Source organism: Bactrocera tryoni, chromosome 3 (genome assembly GCF_016617805.1).
Source record: "Bactrocera tryoni isolate S06 chromosome 3, CSIRO_BtryS06_freeze2, whole genome shotgun sequence".
NCBI lineage: Eukaryota > Metazoa > Arthropoda > Insecta > Diptera > Tephritidae > Bactrocera > Bactrocera tryoni.
In genome coordinates, this window is record NC_052501.1 from 659,763 (window position 1) to 687,262 (window position 27,500).

Consider the following 27,500-nt stretch of genomic DNA (forward strand, 5'->3'; position numbering starts at 1 on the left):
CTTCTGGGTGTTACAAACTTCTGGCAAACTTAATATACCCTGTTCAGGGTATAATAAAGCCTATTTTTTATACATATGTATATTATATACATATACTATACATTTTATTATAAACGTTCTCTGTGACTAGTCTACGATCATCGAAACGAATTACTGTTCGCTTGTATATATATTTTTTTTACGCCTAAAAGAATGCCGGGAAAATATTATAAGTATTTTCATAGCGGCAAAAAATGTATTTAATACATGTACATTTGTGTATGCAAATACATATGCAAATATTAAACTTTCAACGGTACCAATTACACTTGCTTATGCTTGCCCGCCCATGAAAACCAGCTCAAACGTCTAGATTACCAGTGCCTTTAACAAATATACGAATTAGCAGAACCGATTGATATCTATCTGCATATGAATCCATGCATATATGTATGTATGTATTAATGGAAATGGAAAAAAATGGTCCTCACTTACGCTTCCGTGAAAAATAGCGACGGACACTTGCTAATTGAAATGATTAGTGCTCCTTAATAATAATGTGCTGTGAATAAGAAATATAAAACGGTACATTTAATATTATAACAATATCGATGTTTTTAATGGAGTACATATGTACATACATACATGTATGTATGTACATATCGTATGTATATGAATTTTGCTGCCCAACATGAGAGATATTCACTTAAATGTCTGGATTTGACCTACCAGTTAATTGCAAGACATTTCAAAATGTACAATAAATGCTTAATACTTATCGGGGAGGCATCCACTCTTTTGTACACAATACTGGCATCCGTATATATGTACATAGCTATGTACTTACATCTATTCATATGATATCAGCAAGAAGTTATGCAAATTAGCACATTTACGTTAACATTTTTTAGCTTAGTCAATATTAACCCATATAATATTTACAGGTACCTATGTTTATATCTTACTGAATTCGAATTATTTTAAAATAACGTTTTAATGCCTATAAGTAAGCTTAGATTTTCACTTTTGTTATCATCATCCTCCCGTGTCCAATCGACAGTCATTGTAATTTTTCCTTTCCCACAGCTCAGGAGCGTGGTTTTTGGTAAGAAATTTAGTGATAATGAAGAAATATTCTTGAAAGAAGAAGCATTAGTACTTATATCAAAAGGGGTATGAAATATCGCCATAATCGGTTTATCCCCCTTGATGGCAACTGTGTTCTTCTTTAATACGATATGAAGTTTTCAGTCTGTTTGGTATATATTAACAGGGTAATCTCATTATTTACAGGTATTTAGAATTTGCCCAAATACTTTTAAACGTGTTTGTCCTTTAAAAAATTATAGTTTATTAAATCATAACACTTTTTGCTAAAAAATTGTGCGCCATATATAAATATACATACATATATTACAAAAATTACTCGAAAAAATTTGCCTACTTATCTAATTTAAAACCAAGATGTATATCAGTTTATTTATCACTATGAGCACACCAACAGCGTCCATGACTTATTTCACCTTTGAGCGAAAACCCTTGGCCACCAGTGGCGCAACTTCACACGGATCTCGTCCCCGTGTTTCTGGTAAATAGTATTTCGTTAGCAGGAAGACCAGCAGACATGTCGCCGAGAATGGGAGGAATACGAAAGCGCCCCAGGCGTTCTGTAACGATGGAAAGGCCATGCCGACAGTAAAATTGCACGTCCAAGAAGATAAGCTGCCCATCGACATGGCCACCGAGCGAGGTGCAACTTCGAAGATCTCTGTTAGAAAGAAATAAATATACATATATATTTAATGTAATTAAATTTTTTACTATTGGTAACTTAGTAATAGTAACATAATTAAATGGATAGTTTAAGATAAATATGTAACTCATTTGACAGAATGAAGGCTGAAATGCCACCAAATCACGAAAGATTATTTTTCTCGACCGAACTTATAGATAATTTGTCAACGTTAATTGAGCTGATTTGTCTACTAATGTAAAGGTAATTTGCAAGTAATAATTTCAGCTCATTACGCATGATAAAGGTTTTGAACTTTCCTGGTTTTAGCAAGATGGCGAATAATGTGCCACTGCGTTTCAAACTATTCAGTTTCTGCACCTAAAATTTTCAAATTTGACTCCAACTATAAATAGTTATTATATCTATTATGTTTTAAATTTACTTTAAACGCTATTTCTGTACAGTCTCACGCAATCACGTGCACAGTATTTATTAAGAGCACAAAGTCTACAGACAAGTTATAGAATTGAATCATTCGGAAAGCAATTAAATTTTCTTCTCGGAAAACACCGCTTGCATGAATGGTCACACAAATTGACTCACATTTCTTCATCCATAGGCCACAAAACACACTAGAAGCTAAAAATAAAACGTGACTTCGTTAAAATTAAATCACGTGTATCACACAAAGGCTGTAAAAACAATGCAGGCGATCCAATTGAATTCAATTAAAAATAAACTTAACACCGAACGCCTTACTCTTTAGGTCAATAACTTAATTTCATTACTGAAACTGTGCTGTCGTATCGAATGTCGTCACATTTAAACGTTATTGTTTGAGATGGCTTGTGGCAATGAGTAAACACTGATTGCCCTTTAGTGATTCAATTAAAAAACAATATATATTATATAATATATGTATGTATATGTGTATGTGCATAAATTCATTTTGTATAGAAACTATTAATACTCATACACACATGCAAAAAGTGTATGTGAAGAGGCTTCATAATACACACCTGAGCCAATGAAGTATGGTATAGGTCCCAAACCTATTTGATAAAAGAAGATGTATCCCATAATACACACAATACACAGTATGGGAAACCAACTTGAGGTATCCTATAATGAAAATGAGTTTATTCAATGACACGTCATCAAATTTGTATTGGCAATCCACACAAACTTACTATGTAATATAAAACAAAAGCAATAGCGAAGAGGAAAAGAGAACAAATTCCGCTGGAAAACATCATCAATGGGCGACGATTTAGCTTAGACATCAGCATAGGTCCCAAAAAGGCCACAAGCAAATTCAGACAACCAGCGCCCAAATTCGCCCATTCCGCATCAGTTGTGGAAAGACCGGCTTTCTTAAATATTGATACTGAATAATAGAATATCTGTTGGAAATGATACATTACTTATTAGTAAGTTGATTCATTCAATTGTTTAATTATTTATCTCTTACAGCATTAATTCCAGACAATTGTTGACCACCATGAAACGAGCAAACAATGATTAATGGCAACAATAATGTCGGATCTTTCAGCACCGAAAAGAAACTGCTCGTTTGTACTTTAGTACTCATTTCTGCATCCATCTCATCAATTTCATGCTTAATTACGAGGGCCGCATTGGGTCCTTTGCATAGGCGACGAAGTTCAGATCGAGCCAGCTCCTGGTCGTTGCGCACTATGTAAAGGTATTTTGGGCTCTCTGGAAAATAGTAAGCAGGCAAGTAGCATACAGCCACTAAAATGATGTAAAAACTTAGAGCATAATGCCAGAGTTGCTCGGTGCCGAAAATATGGCGCAAACTAAAGACTTGTCCAACCACAACGCCACCGGTCACACCCATCGAGCACAAGACACCAAAGGTTCCGCGTAAGGCTAGTGGTGCAATCTCTGTAAGGTACATTGGTAGTACGGCTGTGGTCAGACCAGATCCAAGACCGACTATCAAACGGCCAAGTAAAAGCATTTCTACGGAGACAGCAGCGCGACAGAAAAAGAAAAGGATTGCACCCAACGTAAAAAGTCCACCGCTTATTAGCAAACAACCTTTCCTGAAATAAAAAGAATTAATTTACTGTCTGTTATTTTGAAAGTAATTTTTTTAGTTTAATATACAAACTTAAAAAATTAAAGAAAACATAATAAACAAAATTCGATAATATTATACTAAAAGCGAAAAACCTAGCATACCTCCAAGCCTCAATAATTGTATGCTTCAAAAATACTACTTTCAAACATGGTTAACATGGTATTTTATGTTGACTACTAGTAAATTGAAATGGAAATGTGAATTATGAGTAAGGGGGACAAAATATAAACATGAAGTGGTGAGGACCAATTTATACCGATATTAGAAAATATAATGTTGTTAAGAGATCGTCTCAGTGTGAAATTTTCGAGAAATCGATTTTTTTTGTTGCATTATCGGAAACTATACCTATAATAAACATACTCTTTTTCTCATTTTGAAATCAAAATTCAAATTATTATTCATTACAGCGTTTCTTGTAGAAAGGGAACAGAGTGGGAACATAGCGACTCCAATCTTTAAACGCGTTTTTCTCAGAATGGTATTTTCCAAAACGGTTTCCACTGTCAAAGGAAGAGTTTTGAAGATATCTAGTTCCAATTTGGAGAGAACATCATTCTCTATCGTGCTATGGAAGCTTTTATTTTTTTTTTATCTTCCTATTTTTTCAAACCGCCGGCATTTTGTCAAATTTCAAAAAAAACAAAAAATCTTCTGTGGCGCGATAGCGACTTTCCCACAGATTAATAATCTTTTTGAAATCTTTGTTTTTTGATCAAAACTGCGGCCGCAATCGTGGACATTGTACAGGACCTTTTTTTACGTGTCTTTTCTACAATTTATTTAACTACTATACGCTTAATAAACAAACATAAAAAAATCATTTTGTATTCGTCATGAATGTATTTATTTATTAAAAAAAATATATATTAGTTAATTCCAACATTAAAAAAAACGCGAAAATCAGTGATTTTTCGGATGGCCACACTGAGACGATCCCTTAATACTCTCATTTTTACCACTTCATTATTCGATTCTTTTTCGTTGTTATTAGCAAATCTATTGGTAAGCAACTAACCTGCCAAATTTATTGGCTGCTTTAGCTCCTCCAAGCGAGCCAACCGCTCCGCCTATCAGGAAAATTGATACTACAGATGACCAGAGCAAATCTAAACCAGAAGCACTCAGATTAGAACCGTATCGATGGTGTAAAGTCTCATTACACCAAATTTTTATAAGCTGCACAATAAAAATATAAAATAATAATAATATGAAAGCAACATAAATCGAAAAGAAAAAATAAAATTACACTTATAAACATAAATATTAACTTACCGATGCTGGAGCATTGATAACACCAATACAGTAACCCACCGGAACCGCAGCCCCGAAAGTAGTAGCGAATCCCACCAATGCTAACAAAGCGCTCCATTGTGGTTTCTACAAGTACATAAAGTTTATATTTAAATTAGACTTAAAAGTGTAACACTTTTCTGTTAGGAATATCCAATGTTTTTAATAATAGAGTCAATAATTTCCTTGATTTAGCATTCTGTTAAGTAAATTTTGCATTGATCAGATATTTACATAAAGAACGCATTGTTATGAATATTGGAACATATAGTCAACATCGACATATACTTTGATACACGGTAAAGTAAAGCTCTTGGTGTGTCCAAGAGTAGTTTGTTACGTTAAAACTGGGAATTACATCATAATGTAGATTTTTGAATTGAAATCAAATCTATGTACATACATATATCATCCTTATATGTATGTATATAGTACAGGCTTGGGCGTAATCTGTGTCCACCCTATTTGTCAATCTTTTATTTTCTAATATACTGATATTTATTGCTTGCACTCACTCAAGGCCTTTAAAAATTTAATCGTGATACTAGTTACGATTTTTTAATAATATTTTATATACATACATACATATGTATGTATGACAAAATTACTTTTGATTAAACCAAAATTGCCTTTCACAAAAATACAGATATTTTAGAACGTACATACATATATGAGGTTAAAGTAGCATCATTAATTTCACTAAGAGGCAGCAGGAAAAGCACATAACAGAAACATTGGCGAAATCACATAAATATTATGCTATAATTTTTTGACTAATTCAATAATTCAAACGTTATCTCTTGCGTAGGTAATTTGGGGTTATCTCGATGTTGATCAATAATTGTGCAGTAATGATAACATCCACGATAAATTGTTAAGATTATAAATCGGAAACACAGTACTACAGTAGTAATACATACGTACATATCCTCACCTGAAAGGCAAAATAAGGTATCATCAAAAAATTCGAAACAGAGTTTTTTATCGATTACGATTCTCCACTACATATTACATATGTATGTATCACAAATTTTAAGCTTCTGCGATCAGAAATACCCAAGTTATATTAAAATTTCAAAATAACGTATGATCAACCGTGTAAAAATAACAGGGTATTTGTTTTTTTATAACGAATTTAGCCTTGATTTATTGTTTATGTTTACTTTTATTGGGAAATGTTGATTTTCTTCTTTCAATCAAAGAAATCGTCGCCTGAAGCACATCGGGAACTCCAAAAAGTTTACGGAGGTGCTGCGATATTAACGACCGTCGCGTGAGGGAGGCTAAAAACCTTAGAAGACGGTGAGACGTTCCTTGATGACGTGTCAAACACAAGAAGTGATTGCTTCAGCATTGGAAGGTACCCGCCAAGCCATTTCAAGGCGACTACATGCACTGGGAATGATTCAGACACAAGGAACTTTTGGTTCAATACCAAAATGATTCTACATGAAAACACTCGACCTCACGTTGAAAAACCCGCTAAAACCTACCTGAAAACGCCTAAATGGGGAGTCCTATCTCACCTGTCATATTCTTCAGATATTGCACCGTCCAATTATTATTTCTTCCGTTCGATGACACAAGGTCTGGCTCAGAAGCAGTTCCACTTACGACATGGCTCGATTCTTGGATAGCATCACAAGATGAACAGTTTTAACGTAATACGTTACGTTCGGGCTTTGCCAGAAAGATGGGAAAAAGTTGTGACCAATGATGGGCAATACTTCAGATAATTCATTTGTAATCAATTCTTTACAATAAAATTTATTTTTCTTTAAAAAAAGAAATTTAGTTGCGCACCTAATATATAATATTAACATACAAGGTGCGATCCAAAGTAAACAGGACTTTTTGAATCTAGCGCCCCCTGGTCGCGCCATCTATATGTCGACTGGTGCGTTAGAATCTGCTATCTTTATCGATTGTCCAGTGAGAATTTTATGACATTTCATAAGTTGGAAGTGAAGTTATTGCGATTTAAGTGTCAGTATGTTTGTATTATCGATGCGAAAATGTGCTTCCAACAAAGAGCCAACATAAAATTTTGTTTTAAAATTGGTCAAACTTTTACCGAAACGTTTCAATTGATGAAACAAGTTTATGGCGATGATTGCCTATCCCGTAGCAGAGTGCACGAGTGGTTTCAACGTTTGCAAAGTGGTCGTGAGGACATAAATGACGATCAACATGTGGGCCAATCAAAATCCGTGATCACCGGAAATTCCATCGAAACTGTGCGTGAATTCATCAAAAATCAGACGAAATCATCACTGAAATTCATGGAAATGGAATTGAACATCTCCAAAACATCGATTTATCGTATTTTGACCGAACATTTGGGTTTACGAAAGGTGTGTGCACAGTTTGTTCTGCACAAATTGACTGACGAACAAAAATTGCTCAAAATCCAACATTCGAAGAACATCATTAAAGAGGCCAATAGGGACAAAAACTTCCTTTACAATATTGTGATTGGTGACGAAACGTGGTGTTTCCAATATGATCCTGAAACGAAACGCCAGAGTGATGAATGGAAGGCACCGGATGAGCCGAAACCCAAAAAATCGCGCATGGAGAAGTCAAAAGTGAAGGCAATGCTGATCGGTTTTTTTATGATTCCAAGGTTATTGTCCACAAAGAATTTGTTCCACCCGGCCAAAACGTTAATGCGGTATTCTACCTTGGGAGTTTTGAAGCGTTTAGTGCGCGGTATTCGACGTGTTCGGCTCGAATATCGCGAAGATGAAAGTTGCCTTTTGTTGCACGATAATGCGCCGTCTCATCGATCGACGCTTGTGACCGATTATTTGACCAAAAATCACATTTTAACCATTAACTCTCTGTTCACCTGATATGGCACCGTGCGACTTCTTCCTTTTCGGAAAAATGCATTTGCCCATGAACGGAAAGCGTTATGCAGACGTAGAGGTCATTCAAGAGGCTTGCACCGGCATACTGGCGGGCATACCGGCCAGCACTCGTTCGACATGCTTTTGGACCGTGCAAAAAGCTGTATTGAAACAGAAAGAGACTATTTTCAATAAAATAAATTGATTTTGCCGAAAAAATCATTTGTTATGTTTTTTTTAAGTCCTGTTTACTTTGGAACGCACCTTGAATGTATGCATGTGCTTCGCCGCTGTGAAAAATTGCATCGTTAGAAATGTCAGAAAAGTTATCAAAGTACTTCGTAATCAGTTAAAAATTAAAATCTTTGATAATGTTGAAAATAAAATATATATGTACCTACATATAAATATATTTTTTTTTTAATAAAAAGGTAAAAAGTATGTAGGAACAAAAACATAAAAACAGGAAGTTATGAATAATTAATAATTAATAATTAATAATAAACAATGTTTGGTATTTAGTCGACTTAAGAAGTTTCTTTAAGTCTTATTCGTTTTAATAATTAATTCTCTCAGATAACTTTAGGTTATTTGTGGATTTCTTTCGTGACTTTAAATACATAACTCCACCTAAAATGCAAAATAACGCATGATCAAAATATTCGAAATTGAGTATTTTATTGGTTACAATTTACTACTTCAAACTACATACATATGTCCAACATTTCAAGGTTCTGCTATCAGATATAATCCAGTTATAACCAACATTCAAATTTTGTTTTAGCGCATTATCCATTTTATATGTATTTAGTAGAACTTCGTTTTGGCTTCGTTATTGTATGCTAACTGATAAACGCATCGTTAATTGGGTCCTTCATTTTTCTATGCTACTTTTGGTTATTTAGGAAATATGTCCCCTTAAATGCATTAGGTGTAATTAAATAACACAATATACCGTCCAAAATATAACAAATATATATATGTATGTATCAATTCTAACATTCTTTATAATCACATCCTTTATAGAATAGAATGTGTTGTTAAGCACAAATGTACTCAAATATTTGTTAAAGAGCAGCTGAGAAGCAATATAGAATCAAAAACAGGTACAAGGTTCACATTGCATGCATATTCTTGCATATCCCCTCCCAAAACAAATTTTTCCTACAGGGATTAATGTACTTGACCTTAAAAGAACACAGCCAGATAAATATTATACCTTGAGCACTTCCGAATCCTCATGAAGTGATACCTTAGTGCCGTGGGTCACACCAAATTTCCTTGTTTGTTGTTCACAATCTAGACGATGCAGTGGTTCACTTTGTGTAGTCATATGCAACTCCATTTTTTAGGTTTGTTTTATAAACGCAAGCATGCAAGTGCGATGTTTTCTTTTGTTATGTGTTTATTGGTGAATACGAATTGTAAAACGCGTGCGAAATTTGTACTCTTTGTTTTACCTCCTCTTTGGACATGTGCCAGCAATAGCTACATTTACATACATATATTTTAAAATTTTTCAACAGAATTAACAGAATTATACAAAAATTAGGGAACAGATACGTATTTTTTATATATATTCACGATTTAATCCGCGAAAAGATTGTTCACCAAGGGAGCTTATAGTCATACTGTCGGTCAGTGATAAAGGGATACCCAACTTGTTCTGGTGTGAGAGTGCCTCAAAATTTATTTTTTATAACAGCAGAGAACGCAAAGAACTGGTTATATGTTCTCTGCTGTCAATTGGGCCATGTTCATAACGAGCTCATTCATATCAGAGAAAATCTAGCATTCCTATCGCATTCGGTAGCTTAGCTGTTGCGACTCTTTGTTAACACTACCACTATTGTGCTTATATTGTTTTGCTACCACGTGTAGCGCTTTCCAATTATCGGAGAGAACTATTTCTTCTTCGGTACTGTTCAAGGGTGAAATCATTAAGAGAACACTTATCATTACTTTTTGTGGCTATCGTTCTCTAAAAGCAATACAAAATAAACATTTACTCGCAATTAAATATATGTATACACCTTATAAATTTACTCACACATTATTCGCATCGACATATTTAAATCCATTCTATCAAGTACCGATTTATCTCAAACATATGGTTAATAAATCACACCGAACACAATTCCAATGCTTCTGTCACATATTATCCATAACTACTGCGACACCGGAATTATAAGAGTTATTTAAAAGTTTTAGAAATTCACGACTATTGCCTTAATTGTTTTGTTGTTTTATTTATTTTTGAAGAAATAAAATTTCAATATTTACAATGCCCAGATTAAATGTAGAAGTTAACATGTGTATATATGCTATAAAATAATTATTACTTTTAACATGTTTTCCAAAAATAATATAAATTTTTCTTCTGCATATTATGCGCATTCTCCCAAGACAGCTGATCATTTTTACATGTTGTGCTTTGATCCCATATTCTCCTCTAAGCACAACAAAATTGGGAAATAAATACTTAAATGTCAAAATTAAATTGAAAGCAAAATAAAAACAGTTGACGTAGCTATTGGTTTGGAAAGACTAGTCTGATAGCAAACGTAAAGCCAAACAAATTTTGTTTTTCATTTAAAATGTATTATCTTTCATATTTTTGAAAAACAAATTTATGTCTAAAAACTAAAAAAAAAACACAATTAATTACAATTCATGAGTACAAATTAGATACTTAGAAAACAGCTAAATATGCCGCTTCCCACATACGATGTGCTACTAGAGTCTACAGCAGTAGTCAGTACGGTTTTACAATTTTTGTCTGGAGTGTAAGTCCTCATAATATACATACTAGGTATCAATGGGAAAAATCGTATACATATGTATATGTATTTATTTTTCAGAATTATATGCCGTAAATACATACAAAAGAAAAGTACCGGCGAATCATCAGGACTACCTTTTATTTGTGGATTCCTTTCGTGAGTTCAAATACGTATATTGTAGACATTACATTAACATTTGTATTTGAATAACGGAATTATATTTTTACTTACATATATAGAACTTCATTTTGGCTTCGTTATGGTATGCTCACTAATGAACGTAGCGTTATATTGGTCAATATAATTGGGTCCTTCCTTTTCCTATGCTACACAATGATATACTATATTTTCTCTGTAAACAAAAAGTCCTATATGCGACAATTTGGCTTTGTATTATGCATTTTGTTTAGTGTTTGGTACTATACTAATTTGGTTGAAATCGAAGCGGAAAAAGTTCGTATTATGGGTACGATTTTAAAGTGTCTATTAACATTTAGCAATGCAAATAATAAAAGTTTACTTATTTTTAGGTCTGGTCTGCAGTATTGTTACAGTGTGCTTTTTTGCAGCTCCTCTAACAATGCTAATTCATGTGATACGTGTAAAGAATTCAGAAAGTTTACCCTTTGCACTGATTGTAATGACATTTCTAGTGTCCATACAGTGGGTCATATACGGTGTCGTCATATCAGATACTTTTATACAGGTTTGATTTTTTACATTTGGAATTTGATTGAATAATGCATACACGTAATATAATTATCTTATTTATTATTAACAGATACCAAATTTTCTTGGATGTTTACTTTCAATGCTGCAACTTTGTCTATTCGTTGTATACCCACCTAAAACCTATTCTGGCCAAGGCTATCGCTTGGTTGACCAAGCTCCTATATTTTGAAAGCAAAAATATAGTTGGCATCTAAAATATATTAATCGTCGTTGTAACGATGAAACAAATAATTTTATGTTTGAAAACATAATGACTGTATTAAATATTTTTAAAAGTAAAACAATAAATTTATATATTTAATTAAATACGAAATATATATTAAAATGTTGCATTTACTTAAAAATTTAAAAATAATTGCTCATATTTAGATAGTGCATGCTATGGTATATTGTTTAATGAAATTCCAGTTTATACGGTTTGATTATTTGTAAAGCAATAATATACATACATATATTTCGCGTGTGCTTTAATAAACTAATTATGCTAATAACCATAAGGAGTTTTTACTTACATCTGTCTTATTGTATATATTCGAGACCATTGTTTGTTATAAGTACGTAACTGAAACTATTGAAACTATGTGTGTGCTCTTCAGAACTAGCGGTGCTGAAGACTATTGTTAAAAACAGTTAAAATCCAAATTCACACGACAATAAATCTTATCTAAGAAATCGTTATCGATTTCATACTACATGGAATTTTTTATTATTCAATAACATATTAATATACAAACCACAAATAAACAGTATAGTCCTCTTGTTACCTGTATGAATGACCACCCCACTAATTTGATGTATTTCATCATTTAATTATATTGAGCCTTTCTAATATAGAGGTACTTCAATAGATACCATCTAAAATATAGTGAATATGCTATAATAACATTTAACATTACCTAACTACATGATGACTGAGCATTCATTTTAAGTGATTAATGAAATAAACCATATACCCCCTCGAATTGTAAAACGAAATTGTTATCGGAAATATGATTATTATTGAGGTTTTTATATATTTGCTGATCTAAGTAATCTTTTGATAACTATTGGCCCCAACGAAAGGAATGTTTATATTTAAAAGTATAAAGCTCTAGGATTTCTAAAAAATAGATATCAGAAGCACTTATTCAGGCCCAAGCACATCATTGAAAAAATACTAAACTCTTCATTATACCACTTCTACACTTCGTATTTGTATTATTTAAACATTTAATAATAACGAAAAATATTTAGATTAGTTTAGATTGGACTGATAAACGTGGAATGCACCATGACCTTAGGTCTATTGTGCCCACTCCTAAATCACAAAGACTCACCTACCCCCAGCATATTGATAAAGTCCGATAGACTGCGAAAGGTCCGCCGCGCAAGAGCCCCATGATGCGAAATTCCCAATTCGGTCCGGTGTTGGGAAAGCTCCGAATTCACTTCCAGGCTGCAAATTATTCAATGGAAAGTGGCAGATCTTAGTTTCCTCACGCAAGCGTCTTTTGACAACCCACAAGAGTGATGCCAAGTAGCACCACCCATGGCGGTTGGGAGATGCCAAGAATACCTTGTAGCTTAAGCCCCTGCACCACCTCCATTCGCATAGGAACGAACAATATTTAGAAGACTATTTTTATATTTTATCTTTTAATTATACAATTTGAATTGCTCGGAAACGGAAAACATATATATATGTAATACTACTGATGATACAAATGTCTAGTCTAAACCACATTAAATAAAAACAGAAAATATTTTAACAAAGAAAATGCAACCTGTCCAATATTATGGTGAAATTGTAAATATACCATGATTTATTTCCACCACTTGTTTAATGTGTCATATTAATAACGTCAACATAAAAGAATTCGTCATCTGTTACTATTGTTATTTCTTTGTTCAGGAAAAATAATTGGCACCGCTGAGATAGTTTCGTAAGCAGAATAATGCAAGAAAATTGTCCAGAATTGTACGAAGAGGTAAAACTCTATCGGAATGCACGGGAACGAGAGAAATATGACAATATGGCTGATTTGTACGCAATCATCAATACTCTTCAACAGCTTGAAAAGGCGTACATCCGTGACTGCATCACCCCACAAGAGTATACGGCCGCCTGTTCCAAATATTTAGTGCAGTACAAAGTTGCTTTCAAGCAAGTTCAATGTGATGAATATCCCAGTGTAGATACATTTGTAAAAAAATTCCGATTAGACTGCCCTGCAGCTCTGGAACGAATAAGAGAAGATAGACCTATAACAATTAAAGACGATAAAGGAAATACATCCAAATGCATAGCAGAAATAGTTTCATTATTCATAACTATCATGGACAAATTACGACTCAAAATGAATACGATGGATGCTCTGCAGCCGGACGTAAAAGACTTGGCTGATAATATGAACCGACTTTCATTGATTCCGAAAGATTTTGATGCCAAACAAAAAGTTGAAACTTGGCTTAGCACTTTAAATGACATGCAGGCCTCTGATGAATTGTCAGAATCACAGGTTCGTCAATTTCTATTTGATTTGGAATCGGCTTATGCTGATTTTACTAAACTATTGCATAGTCAATAGCTACTCCGTATTTCAACAAAGTACTTGCAAAAACTACGCAGGAACGAAATTATATTTGCAAAAGTTAATCTCATAGCCGTTATAAAAATAAATCTTATTTTGTGAGCAAATTATTCAAAACTAGTTTGCTTACATATTCATTAAACAGCATTTTAACGGAATTTAAAAATAAATATTGTACACATATGGTAATAAAAGTATAGATAAAAATCATAAAATTTCATAGTTTTTTGAAGTCTTGTGTGTTAAATTTTAGAATAGCATCCCCGATTTCGGTGTTAAAATGGGTATGAACGGATAGAAGAGGTTCCCCTGATCAAGAAAAAAAATATATATAGTTGCCGCTGACTTATGGTTTTTAAGACATTTGCATTTAAAGTTAGAAAAATTAAACTATTTAAAATGCGTGCTTTTCCGATTTATAATGAATTTTACACTCATGTTTTTAACTTTTATATTCACTAACACTTCGCTAATTCATTTCTAACCATTTATTTTATATTAAATAGTGCAAAAAAATATTTTTTTTTTATAAATTTGAGCAATAATATTGGGTAGTAGCCGACAACCATCCATTCCACAGCGACCACCACAATAGTTTAGCAGACAGGGTATTTTGTAACTTTACATTTATGGGGGATGTTCAAACTAGCAAATAACTGCCCCGATATTACAACACCGTTGTGTTTCTCAGCTGATATTTATATTGCAACATTCTTGCGTCCAATATAATGCCTTGCCTCGAACACCTCGTACGTACATACATCCAATTAGTGACCGCCACCTCAGGTTTATTCCTAAAAACTTGTATCATGCAAGAATAACATGGTATTGTTGACGTTAAAGATAAAAACAACCAAATTTTAAATTTCGACTTCACCGCGCATGCGTATGAACTATGCGTTTGTTGTGTTTATTTTGGATTTAATCGTATTTTGTATTTAATTTAAATATTAAGGTTATTATATAATTATACATATAGTTTAAACCGATTACAATATTTAAATTTTTATTTACTTTTTGTTATTTCCTTTCAACTGTGCCGTGTGTGTGTGTGGCCTCTTCTCCACTGCTGTGTATTACTTATTAAACACTCTCTTTGCTTCGTAATAGCATTCTACACCTAAGTGTTATTTTTTCTTTATTTCTTTCAGTTTTATAATTTATTCGTGTGTATGAGAGTGAATTACAGATGTACGAGTATGAATGTGGGTTTGTGGGGTAATGGTTTTAGGGCATACCTTTTTGTTTTTGTATCTTAGTAAAGTACAATTTGAATAAGTGGATTGATCTTAAAGACGGAACTTCGCTACAACGTAGGAGTGGAACATACAAAATTTGAATCCTCGATATTATGCGTTTATCTTCTATTTATACTAATATACTTGTACATAAGTATAAATACATACATATGTGTAAAAAATAATAGGATAGTCAGACAGACAATATGAAAAATTAATGTGTAATGTATGTGGTTGTGGACACGCGGTAGCATGCATCGGGAACCGATTTTTAGCGCTGATTGGATGATGTTAATTAATCGGAATCGAGTTTCATATACTACAATCGTAAACATATATGAATACGTTAATGCGTGAGTTTAGGGTTTCCTCTTTACGTTCAATTTTGCCCGGTCCAATAAGAAGGCGAGTAGCCTTGCTTAGCAGCCGATTTCGATTGGCTACTTGTTTGCTGCCGTTGGCCCGTGCTATTCGAATCCTGAAAAAACACAATCAAGCAAAAGTATAAGTTTTAGATATAGGAACGCAAACAGTGTACACGTTTTATTGCAAGGCTCTAATGAATTTATTTCGTTAGTACACATCTTACATAATATTTATATACATATAATATTATGTATATGTATATATTAGGGTAAATCAATTAACTTTTTATATTTTTTCCCCGGACACATGAAAATTTCGTTTTTTATGTTGAAAATTAATTTTTTACTTTAACTAATTTTCGATTTTTCACGTTTTTTTTTTTGAAGGCAATTAAACTTTCGACAAAAAAGGTCTGAAATCTGATGTCAAAAGTGTGTTGTTGCAGAGATATAAGCAATTTAAAATGTAAAAAATAAAGATTTTAATGAAATTTTTGAAACTAAATTTTTCTATAACTTTTCCTTAGAAAGTTTTTCAAATAGAACAACAGTTCAAACAAACGTGAAAAATCAAAGAGAAAGTACTTAAAGTCAAAATTAAGGTCTCAAATTTTCAGGGAATTTTTTTCAACATTATATGTCCGCGAAAAATAAGAAAAGTTTTAAATAAAACACCCTAATATGTATGTATATTATATGTAGCAGTATTACTAATACAAAAAAAGGGGGTATTATATTTCCAAATATTTATTATCTTGAAATTTTCATTCGATATCCAGCAGCCATTTTTAAACAATAATAATTTTATTTTGTTAATTTCGTCCTTAACGCCATTTTATATTTTCGATTTGTGAAGCTCTGTGTGAATATTGTACAACATTATTGTAGTGGAACAATATTGCGTATATCACAATTATTTTTATTCAACTTTGCCAGTTAACATTAAATTAATTATCAGTAAGTAATCGGATGTATTAACACATTTTTTATTCATAAACGCGTAAGATTACAATAGATAACAAAATTTAAAAAAAATTGTACAGGAAAATTATTTAATATTATAATAATTTAACTGATATTCTAGAAACTTACCCGGCGGGATGAATTATGAATCCTGCCGTCCATCTAACGTTGTCCCATAAAAAACCAAAAGAAATAATAAAATAATAAAAAAGTTTTCCATGCATTTGGTTTTAATTACTGTACTTAAAGGAAAGATTGATCGTGAATAAATTGGTGTTCTGTTTATTATATGGTACTTCTTTATTAACTTCAGTGATTGCCGTTGTATGATAATAACGAGGAAATATTAGCACATTGTATTATTTAGAATAAATTTGGTTGAATGCAGTTAGAAACCGAATTCGTTTCTGAGGAATGTTGTCTGAGAATTTCGAATATTATATTTAATCCAGTAAGGATTCAATCAACAGGAATTTGGAAACGAATTAACTATATCTTTAAGTAGCTAACAAGCACTAAAAGTAGAATTTTTACGTAATTTAAAATTTGCAATGGTTATTTGATTATAAAAATAACTACGAACATTTGCATGTTACTTATATTCCAATATTATATACAAATCTTCATTTTTTAATGATTTTCACCGGGCAAAGTTAAATTAAAAATATATAAATGACAAAATAAAAATTCCACTTGAATAAAGTGTCTTATGAACACAGCATACAAGAAAATGAAATAATTTAGAATATATAAATATATGTGTAGTATACCTATTGGAAAATTAATTATGTGAACATTTACTATAACGTAAGTATTACTAAAGTCATAAATACATTTCACATCAAATGTTCACATCTTTTAAATTCCCCTGTAAAACATTACTAACTTAGCTCGAAAAAATTTACCATCCATTTAGAGATGTCTCCAATAATATAAATATTAATATAAAAAAATATTATACAAAAGTTTTAATCGCATACATTTGTTTATGAGTGTGTTAAAAGAGCTTAGCTTTAAGACACGTCATGGGCCTACCAATACAAGGGAATAGATGGTCAAAAAAGGGCCGTTCCCGCGAATGTCGGTCTCGGATTTTTAACTGGCCAAGAAGTGTCAACAACTTCGTCAAAAATAAAGAATTCCTAGTCTGATAAGTCTTTTAATACACACTAAGCATTTGTTTCAAATGAAACTTTAAACAGGTAATATAAGATTACGCTAATGTAGAATAAAACGGGAATGACATATTCTTAAAACTTGTTCGGTGTAAGGATTCAAAAAAAAACAAAAAAAAAAAAGTAGTACATTTGACATCATTAAATCCTAAATTAAATTCTTATTTTGATGGAAAATATGTATGATGCTTTTTTTATAATAGAACAAATCGGGATACTACCATGAAAAGAATAAATAAATGAGGGTGTAATTATTTTGATATCAGTTAGAAATTATACATAAATAACTACGCTTCTTAGCATAATAGGTCTAAACAGTGCTTAAGTTAAAAAAGTTTATTGCTTATTACATTACCTGATGGATTGGCTGATGAATCATATTGTGATGACCAGCAGTCGGCATTGGCAAATACATGCCGTACGGCTGAGCTGAAGTTCCACCAGCTGTCTGCGTATTGGGCATATTGAATGGTGGCGGAGTGCCCGAATGGAAATTTTGTTTCTCATATGACTGTTAAATTATAAACATTCAAATACAAATTTGAGCAATTTACAAATTTTAAACGAACAAACTTACATTGACTTTATTCAGCGCAACATGTCCCTTACTATACATGGACGATGTTATGTCCGAGCTTGATCCGGTTTGTGGCGGGTTCGCCACATTTTGTGATTTCGTTTGCTGATTTACGCTTGACGGATAAGCGCCCTTTGTATAATCCTGCGAAGCTTGTGACAATGCGTCATAACTTGTCGAACCGTAACCAGTGCTATAAGAAGGCTTTGGAAATTGGCCACCAGACGCTGTATTAGCAGCAGGAATTTGCTGCTGTCATAGAGATAAAAAATCAATGATAAGATTGGATGCCGCGATTCATAGTTTTCCATACATACCGGATAGATTGCTGGTGTGCCATACTGAAAACTGCCAGGCATAACGTTTCCACTATAGAAGTAGTAAGGAACATTCAGCATGGGACCGCCCGAGCCTGCTTGCTGTGACATTGTACTTGATACCTATGTGTTTCATGTAAGGAAAAATTATACAGATTCGAAAAATGTATTGAGTGCCTCATATTCTTACATTGCTAACTGGGCTAGAATTATTGTCCGTTCTTGTGAAACGTGCATCAGTCATGGTAGAATATGCTACGGAACCCAAATTATCTCGGCCGGTGCCCAAACTAGTCGGAGTGTAGTTGAGATCGTAATAACCTTGCTGCAAATCAAACATAAAAAATATAAATTTCAATGCAATTATATTGGTACCATAATTATAAAATATGCGACATACGAAAACCCAAACATGATGAATGAAACGAGGCACCGCATTTAGCTACGATATATAAACTTATAAAAATGTGATGAATGTAATGATCATTGTAAGGAACTGTTCTCTGGGAGATTATTTTAATATACTATATATTGTTTAAAAAATATTTATTTGTTTAAATATGTAAAAGTCAAGCGTTAAACGACGAAATCGTAGGTCCTTATGGCCCGCGAACGAATAATAAATACATTGAAGCAAGCAAACAACGGATGCTGCTAATTAACTATCGAATTTACATTGTACGCCGGCGCCTCGTTTCATTTCATGTTCTTTATTTACAAAAGAAAGTGCGATGCAATAAAGGCAAAATATTACAAATAAGCATTGGGATGGAGCATTAGTTTCACTTAAATCATATGGGAAAAGGAAAACTGAAAAATAAATTGAACAGCAAAAATGTACAATAAATAGAAGTTAGCTTTCACCCAGAATTTATGTTATACAAATTTGTTACAAAAAAAAACGTCATATCCGATCACATTAACGACGTGTGCAAACCATGCAACCGTAATTTTGTTTTGAAAGCATTTATGAGGTTATACCCATTAGAAATTTTGTTAACCATTTCAATACCAGATGTGATGAATTAAACAGCCAATTGTAAAATAGATTAGCAAAGAGGATGAAAAATAGTTTTTAATCAACATTCATTAGACTTAAAAATAAGTGAGTAATTTTGTGAATATCGATGTATTTTAAATTTTAGTTTCACAAAAAGAAAATGAAGAAGTTATTTTGGAAGGTGCAAAAGATGATAAAGAATTTTTATGTGATTTGGACCACAATTAATGTTTATGGAGGAATGTATATTTTGCAAAAATAATTAATGATTGAACACCTATAGAATTATTATCTTAAAGAAATTTTATGGATGTTTGTGAAATTTTCTTTGGATTGATTGATTTTTCTAAGTTTTGCATTTTCTCCATATGTGAACTCACCACGTGTGGCACTCTCTGTTGCATCATTTGTATATCCTCGTAAGAATAAACTGGTTGCTGATAGAATGGCAATCCAGTCTGAATATATTGACTAACCATTTGGATGTTGGGCACCATTCCGCTAGCGCTTGTCTTATTTGAAGACGATGATACTGACGCGGCCGCAGCTGCTGCGGCAACCACAGATGCAGGGTTGCTGCTGCTACTACTACCAACTCCACTGCCACCAGAACCGCCACTACCACCACCGCTAGCACCACTTCCCCCGCCGCTAACAGTGCTGCTACTATTCGTATTCACATTACTGTTGCTAACACTGCTTACATTATTACTTGCCGCCACGCCCGAGCTGTTGCTATTCACATTCGAGTTGGCTGTAAAATTAAAAGAAAAAATCATATTACTATAAATATGATAAGATGCTTATTTAACAATGCCTACAATTAACCGATGAAGTCGCATTGCCCGACGAATTAGCAGACACTGTCGAGTTCCCAGTTGATCCACTATTGCTTGCCACATTACTAGATGATACACTAAAATGAACAATAAAAATAAATGTAAACCACGCATTTGTATGCAAATACACATTACTATCATTATGTAAAAATGTTTGGACATATATCCATAATATTTAATTATTGAAAATGCTTCAAAATTATTCATATTAGTTTAAAATACGGCAATCAGTCAATCAAATAGTAATTTAACTCATTACTTACCTCTCGTAATGCGAACCACTAGACGCTGTTGCCGCATCCTTCAATTTCGCACTTGTACTAAAGTTAGTGTATTGAGAGGACGAAGTGTTTGTACTACCGGCGAACCTATACAATAACAAAACGGTAACAAAACAACAATATCTGTTAATTACCAACATTTTTCCTACAACGTTTACATTTAAGTGCATAATAGAAATAATCAATAAATTGTAACCTCAGTGAATGGTCTGAACCATAAATAATTTGTGGAAAGCAGAGTACATGTTAAGGACAAATAGCACTACAAAGACGAATTTAGAAAATTAAAAATGCTGAAAACTTTGTCGCTGCAACGAAACAGCGATGTTAGCTATCCTTTGAAAACCCAGCCTACATACAGGTATAATTTATTGCTTCAATACCCTTCACCTTTCACATAACAATAAAAATAGTATTTAAACGTTTTGCAACTTCTATTTTTATTTTTTTTATTTTTATACCTCGAAGGAAGATTATTATATTTAGCTCTAAGTTTGTAATACCAGAAGAGAACATCGGAGACTGTCATTTTAGTTATGCCCGTCCGTTTATCTGTATATACACGAAATAGTCTCTCAATTATGAGATATCGGTTTTCAAATTTGCGCAGGTCCTTTTCTTCTAAGCGATAAAAATCATGTCCTTGTATGGAAAATTTTTTATTTGACAAGATATCTTTAAGACGGCATGGAATATTGTCAAAAGCAACGGTACAATCTCTGAAGAAATTGTCCAGATCGGACGACTTAAGCAGACTCCTACCATACATATTAATCGATTAAAATCCAGTTCTTGTATGGAAAACTTTTTTACTTAAGAGGATAGATTTACAAAATTCGGTCTAGATTATTGAAATTGATTGAAATCAGGCCGCTATAGCACATAGCCAAATAAGTCTTTATTTAATTTGAGAGCAGAACATAACAAGTTTTATACTTTTTCTTAAATATTTCCTACATTTTTACATAAACTCCTATACAAAGTTACCTACAAAATACATGTTAGTTTGAAGCAACTATGAAAAGAATTAGTATGGTTAACGCATAAAATTTAAAAAAAAAAAACTATATAATTTAGTAGTATTTGCATCACAAATGCAAATGGATCATTCAAAATTTACTTACCCTGAGCTATTTGACAGACCAGTTCCACCGTACACACTTTGGCTGGACTGGTACGCGCTTTGCTGCGTTGGGTAGCCGGTAGACAAATATCCGGTATTTGTATTGCTACAGCATTAGATTAAGGTTGTCAACAAAAATTGTAAGCGTTAAAGCCAAAGGCAGAGGGTTGGCGGGCGGGAAGAAAGTGAGAATTTGATTTGGGATAATTGTTAATAGCAATCAATTTTATAAAACGAAACTCAAAAAGCAATCATACGTACATATACAAATGTAACGAAATTATATACAAACTAATACAAAATCAATTCAATAACAAAAATATGAATACTAAACAATGGTCAGTATAATTATATAGGATGGAAAGATAAATTTGAAATATCGAATTTTTAGCTTACTTTGCATTGCTGTTGCCGCCGCTGCCCCCAACTGCGGGAATGTTTTGTGCTGCATTTCCACTGCTACCAACGTTTACTCCGCCCCCCGCTACTGAATTCGATCCCGTTTGCGCACTCACTGCCGCTTGTTGCTGATAGGAATTCATCGAAGTTTGCTGATACGAACCATATGATTGAGGTTGGTACGTATTTGCAACAGAAGACTAACCGAAATGGTAAAAAATTATCAAATAATTTTACCGATTTATTATTATGTATATATGTATATGCAAAACTATTTTATTTATAAATTCAATGGAAAATTTGCATTAATTACCTGTACATTTGCATAGCTACTGCTATTGTACACTTGCCCGGCAGCAGATGGCTGATAAGCATTTGCAGTCTTGTTAGCTACAGATACACCAGTTTGGTAAGCGCTCGTTGGATAGCCACCGGTTGAGTTCGTAACACTCTGTGGCTGACCGTATGGGTCGCTTTTACTCAAATCTAATGTGTGATTTGTGGTGCCGCCAACAGAGGAGGCACCACCACCTACACCAACTCCATTTCCACCGCTGACAACCTGCTGTTGTTGCTGTTGCACAGCTGCTGAGCCTCGTTGCGAGTAGCCAGTTGATAATGCCTCACCCTATATTTATTTATTTTATTAGATTCGTAATGACAAAGATAAAAATATTCATTCTTACAAGTTGTGTACTCTGTAACCCTGCCGACAATGAACTTTGTTGTTGTTGCACATTGCTTTTGTTTTGATAATCTGTTGACACATCCTGTTGCGATTGCACCAATTGCTGTTGCGATTGTGTCTGCTGTTGCTGCTGTTGACTTTCAATCGTCACAGCGGCACCAAACTTTTCAGGCAAAGTGTCGAAAGAATCTTCTGTGCCGAAGTCAAGGCCTCCAAATTGAACATCCAGGTAGCCAATATTATTCAACGTATCTCCTGGCATTTCCACAGCGGTCGATGGTATCTAAGACATGGATATAATGAATGTATATTCACCTCTTTCTGAAAAATCATTAATATATATTGTTAACTCACCTTCGAAGGCGGTGGTAATTTGGCACGTGCTCTTCGCACCTGTGGCTGTTGTACGCCACCTGAGAGTTGTGTTTGATCAGCGCCAGACACGCCCAGGCCACTCGTTGCCGCTGGGGTAGTTACAGCAGCTGAGCCAAATACGTTTGCGTACGATGTCGGGTACTGCACGGCGGCCGCATTTTGTGCATACGACGATGGTAACTGCTGTTGCTGTTGTAATGGTTGTTGCACAGCTGTGGCTGCAGCATTCTGCGATGTCAAAGAATTGAAATACTGAGATTGCTCCACGGAAAGTGTTGCCGAAGTTTTGATTTGCCCTTGTGGCTGTTGTTGCTGTTGCTGCTGCACTTGCTGAACCAAATTTGCAGCCGCTGTAGCAGCATTCGAAAACGTATCCGCTGCACTGCCATACGGAGTGTTACTAAGACCCGTTGCCGTCAAATTACTTGAACCAGCTAGCACCGGCGGTTGCTGCTGCTGCTGAGAAGTCAGTGACTGTGATTGAGCTAGCTGTGTGTTGGTCACTGCTGCACTATATTGCATCATGGGAGTTGTGGACGTCGAAGCCGACTGCACAACTGAACTTACAGTTGAGCTTTCGTCATTTATGCTATTATTACCACCAGACGGACTTGATCTTGCAATACCCACTGAGTTGCTAACAAGTGTATTCATATGAGATCCTTGCTGCTGCGGCGAAGTTGGAGTGCCAACCAAACTTGAACTGCCCAAGTGATGTTCCAATCCGGGAGGTGCCGATATCTCACTTGTACCACCACTTACCACGCCACTCATACTACTAACGCCACCACTTACCACACTTGCTGCCGTCTGATTTGGCAGATTGCTTGTGGTAAATACTTTACTGTCTTTAAGCGAGCCCACATATTCTTCATTATCCCAGTCACCCCAAGCATCATCTTGCATTTGTTGCTGTTGCTTCTCAGCGTTCTGAGCAATAGTATTGTCCCATAACTCTACCTCATGGTGATCTTCATTGGTGCCAGATCGAGAATTATATCCACGTTCACCGCGACTACCAGTGCCACGGCCACCAGCGCCAAATCGACCGCCACCCCGACCTCCACGACCAGCATAACCAGCTCCACGGCTACCACCACTCCGACCACCACCGCCACCTCCACCACCTTCTCTACGACGATAGTTGTCATTGCGATCATCACCGCCACGTGAATCACGTAAATTACGTTCATTCTCACGAGCTTCTCTGCCGCGCCCTATACATCGTTTAATAACTATTTAAGTACAGTGTGATAAGCATACATAAATTCAATAAAACTTACAGCCCCGACTATCGGTGCCGCCGCGTCCGCCACGGTTACTACTCCGATTACGTGATTTCTCACGTCTGTCAGTGTTTGCATTGGTGTCAGTCCATTCTCCATCACCGCCAGCACTTTCTTGACCGGCATTTGCAGCTTTGTTCTTTTTCTTCTTCGAAGATGTCTCAAATGCTCCCTATATATAAAATAAAACCGTCAGCAACTGAATATCATTAATAACACAATTAAATAATTAACAAACCACTGGAAGTGTCTCGAAGAGATATACAACAGCACGTTCTAAATCGTTATCACATTCATATAATGCGCAACATACTTCCTCTTCAGAACGTTGAGTCATCTCAATAAGTGTAGCGACTTTTTCGCGCATTTGCGGATCTTCTGATGTGTTACTATTGGTGATCTGGGCTATACGTAACTGTTCAGCAGTTGGCTGCAAAATTAATTTAAAGTGAAGTGTAATTATTAAAATCAAATTTAATTGTAGCTTACCTTTGGATGCGATTTTTCTTTTTCTGTCTTTGAGACATCTGTTTTTTTAGTTGATGTCTGTAGGGCAGAATCCCCACCTCCACCACCTCCACTGCCAGAATTTGATTTTTTTTGGTTGCGACCCCCGCCGCTATTTCGATTTTGTGTGCTCATATTTATATGTACACTGTATTTACAAGTAAGCTTTAGAAACAAAACATTAATAGGGAAGGGAAATATTTTCTGTTAAATAAATTATCAATCATTTAATAAATTATCTACGACTAATCATTAATATAACTAATGCATACAATTTTGTTGGTTTTAAAGAAAACCATGTCCAACTAGGAAAGATAATCGATGCAAAAAATAATAGGAGGCTGTTAAGGATATACCAAAAGTAAAGGAGGAAATGAATTAGATTACTCAAAACAAGAGTGAGTCTAATAGTAAAATTTGCTACATTAAATATATGTATATATAAAAAAAAATAATATGAAAATCAAAAAATATTTTTTGTTACAATGTAATGAATTAGTATTGCAAAAATTGCATGTTAAACATATTTACAAAGATATTTTTTTAATAGTATTCTTTCAACTCAATTTAATGAATGGTGCGCACCACCGGCATCATTTCCTACATTTTAACAGACACACGCATTCATGTTCCCACGCCGGTAACAAATCCATTACTCTCAACATGCCACATTACAATAAATACCAAATATACTCCTAGATAATCGAGAAAAATATTCGTGTGCACATGCTACTTGTCATCGATGTTCTGAGAGTTACACTTCAACACAAAATGTTTAAATTTTCTAAATTTTACTTCACGAGACTTTCACGCCAGACACTTTTCTTTCTTTAACTATTATCCTTTTCTAAAGGACTCCAATATATATTTTTAACCAAATAAATAGTAATCCTAGATATAATTAATTATCGCAAACAATATATGATAATTTAAAATTATTATTTTAGGTCGAAAATTACCTTTTATTAAGCGTAAAACACAATAATTGCACACACAAGAAATTGATTTATAAAATTTTGCTCGACACGTTGTTGCCAGCCTACTCAATAATTTGTTAAAACACAATATTTTAATTGGGCTTTATTTATAACCTTTTCTTTATAATAACCAAAAATATATAATTGATATTTCTATGCAAAAACTTTTAAATTACATTTGAAATCAATCAAATCAAAAATAAAGAAAATCATTTATGATGTATTGTAACGAAAATTGTATTTATAAATATAGTTGGCAATAATGATCACTTCGGCTTTTCATTCCCCCAAATTTCCGTTCGGCTTTAATACAACGACTCAAAGACAATACTCGTCATCCCGTTTATACTTCAACGTTGTTCTTTCTCTAACCTATCGTTTTTAGTTTATTAATCTTTCGCTCAATATTAAATGAAGCCGGATTTAGTATGGCGTTTAGACATAAGTGTAACTTAACATTGACAAAAAAAATTACAAATATAAATGCCATTTCAAATTGATCCTTAATATCAAATAGTTTATTGATTATTTTTCTCATATAAAATCAATTTTTACTTTTACATATGCATAGCTATAGCGAAACAATTAAGAACTAAGCAATCCACCACTTAACCGGTAACCCCTACACATAGCCGCCCCTCAAATTCATAAATTGAGCGAAATAGCACTTTTACAGGTACTTACTAAAGTTATGGTAGTAAAAGAGAGCACCAGCTGAAATACTTTTCGATGCGTTTTGTGCTAAAAGTAGACGACAAAGCAAATAACCCGAGTGGAAACATTCATATTGAATTAAACGAGAACAAAATGGAGTATGTATGGAAAATTTTTTTAACCATCATATAACAATTCCTACAATATTTTACACTAGCTACACATTATTTTAATTGCTTATGGGCATATACTTTCAAATGTCAATAATAATGTAATAAATATATATTCGAATATGCACTATGGTCCATGTGGATGAAATTCATGCGACAGGACGCCATTTCAATGGTATTGCACAAGCACACATTTCTCTTTCGCACCAATAATTCGACCATTAGTATAGGATGAATAAGCATTTCATTTGTAGCATTCACCCCCAAAAATAAAATATTTGATCTGGGTGCGAGTCACACACTAAACCAACTAAACTATACACATAAATCATGCAAATATTGATAGCATTTATTCAAATTTAAAAATGTTTAACTTAACACACATTTGGTTCACTAATTTAGGTAATTTAACACCAGTATTTTACAAATAAATTGCTGAAAAACGCTAAGCAAAAACACCGTACCTGCAATTGTGCCGTCTTCTTCTAAAGAAAACCTGCGTTGCCACTCTTTGA

The 27,500-nt window shown here is 33.8% G+C and overlaps 4 protein-coding genes and 1 long non-coding RNA gene across 15 annotated transcripts; 3 read left to right on the plus strand and 2 right to left on the minus strand.

Annotated features, from left to right (window-relative positions):
• Window positions 1-1,331: 1,331 nt before the first annotated feature.
• Window positions 1,332-12,061, minus strand: LOC120771205 (solute carrier family 2, facilitated glucose transporter member 3-like). 2 transcript variants are annotated; one of them, XM_040099108.1, is made up of 7 exons: window positions 11,994-12,061; window positions 5,097-5,201; window positions 4,840-5,000; window positions 3,186-3,783; window positions 2,905-3,117; window positions 2,734-2,836; window positions 1,332-1,747 (listed from the first exon to the last, which is right to left on the minus strand). In XM_040099108.1, exons 1-7 carry the CDS (start codon window positions 12,021-12,023, stop codon window positions 1,494-1,496), a joined length of 1,464 nt encoding a protein of 487 aa, XP_039955042.1. In that variant the 5' UTR covers window positions 12,024-12,061; the 3' UTR covers window positions 1,332-1,493. The 2 variants fall into 2 exon arrangements, with proteins under 2 accessions (XP_039955042.1, XP_039955041.1); XM_040099107.1 differs by lacking the exon at window positions 11,994-12,061 and adding an exon at window positions 9,186-9,693.
• On the plus strand, window positions 10,479-11,717 carry LOC120771206 (sugar transporter SWEET1). Its single transcript, XM_040099109.1, has 5 exons — window positions 10,479-10,752; window positions 10,828-10,905; window positions 10,989-11,215; window positions 11,280-11,455; window positions 11,531-11,717. Exons 1-5 carry the CDS (start codon window positions 10,676-10,678, stop codon window positions 11,648-11,650), a joined length of 678 nt encoding a protein of 225 aa, XP_039955043.1. The 5' UTR covers window positions 10,479-10,675; the 3' UTR covers window positions 11,651-11,717.
• Window positions 12,062-13,334: 1,273 nt separating the features above from the next.
• Window positions 13,335-14,266, plus strand: LOC120772674 (vacuolar protein sorting-associated protein 28 homolog). Its single transcript, XM_040101411.1, has one exon. The coding sequence runs from the start codon at window positions 13,416-13,418 to the stop codon at window positions 14,046-14,048; it is 633 nt and encodes a 210-aa protein (XP_039957345.1). The 5' UTR covers window positions 13,335-13,415; the 3' UTR covers window positions 14,049-14,266.
• A 643-nt stretch (window positions 14,267-14,909) lies between these two features.
• Window positions 14,910-27,477, minus strand: LOC120771470 (protein lingerer). 10 transcript variants are annotated; one of them, XM_040099495.1, is made up of 18 exons: window positions 27,450-27,477; window positions 25,167-25,349; window positions 24,916-25,107; window positions 24,675-24,849; window positions 23,371-24,608; window positions 23,015-23,299; window positions 22,642-22,956; window positions 22,326-22,528; window positions 21,931-22,035; window positions 20,789-20,893; window positions 20,508-20,602; window positions 20,067-20,440; window positions 18,877-19,011; window positions 18,687-18,809; window positions 18,370-18,621; window positions 18,148-18,303; window positions 16,747-16,779; window positions 15,669-15,767 (listed from the first exon to the last, which is right to left on the minus strand). In XM_040099495.1, exons 2-18 carry the CDS (start codon window positions 25,317-25,319, stop codon window positions 15,669-15,671), a joined length of 4,038 nt encoding a protein of 1,345 aa, XP_039955429.1. In that variant the 5' UTR covers window positions 25,320-25,349; window positions 27,450-27,477. The 10 variants fall into 10 exon arrangements, with proteins under 10 accessions (XP_039955425.1, XP_039955421.1, XP_039955423.1 ...); XM_040099492.1 differs by lacking the exon at window positions 27,450-27,477 and adding an exon at window positions 27,369-27,445; XM_040099493.1 differs by lacking the exon at window positions 27,450-27,477 and adding an exon at window positions 26,144-26,231.
• Window positions 26,519-27,135, plus strand: LOC120771473. The gene is made up of 3 exons (XR_005704970.1): window positions 26,519-26,608; window positions 26,733-26,776; window positions 26,838-27,135. It is a non-coding gene; the product is annotated as an uncharacterized LOC120771473 (long non-coding RNA).
• Window positions 27,478-27,500: the final 23 nt, after the last annotated feature.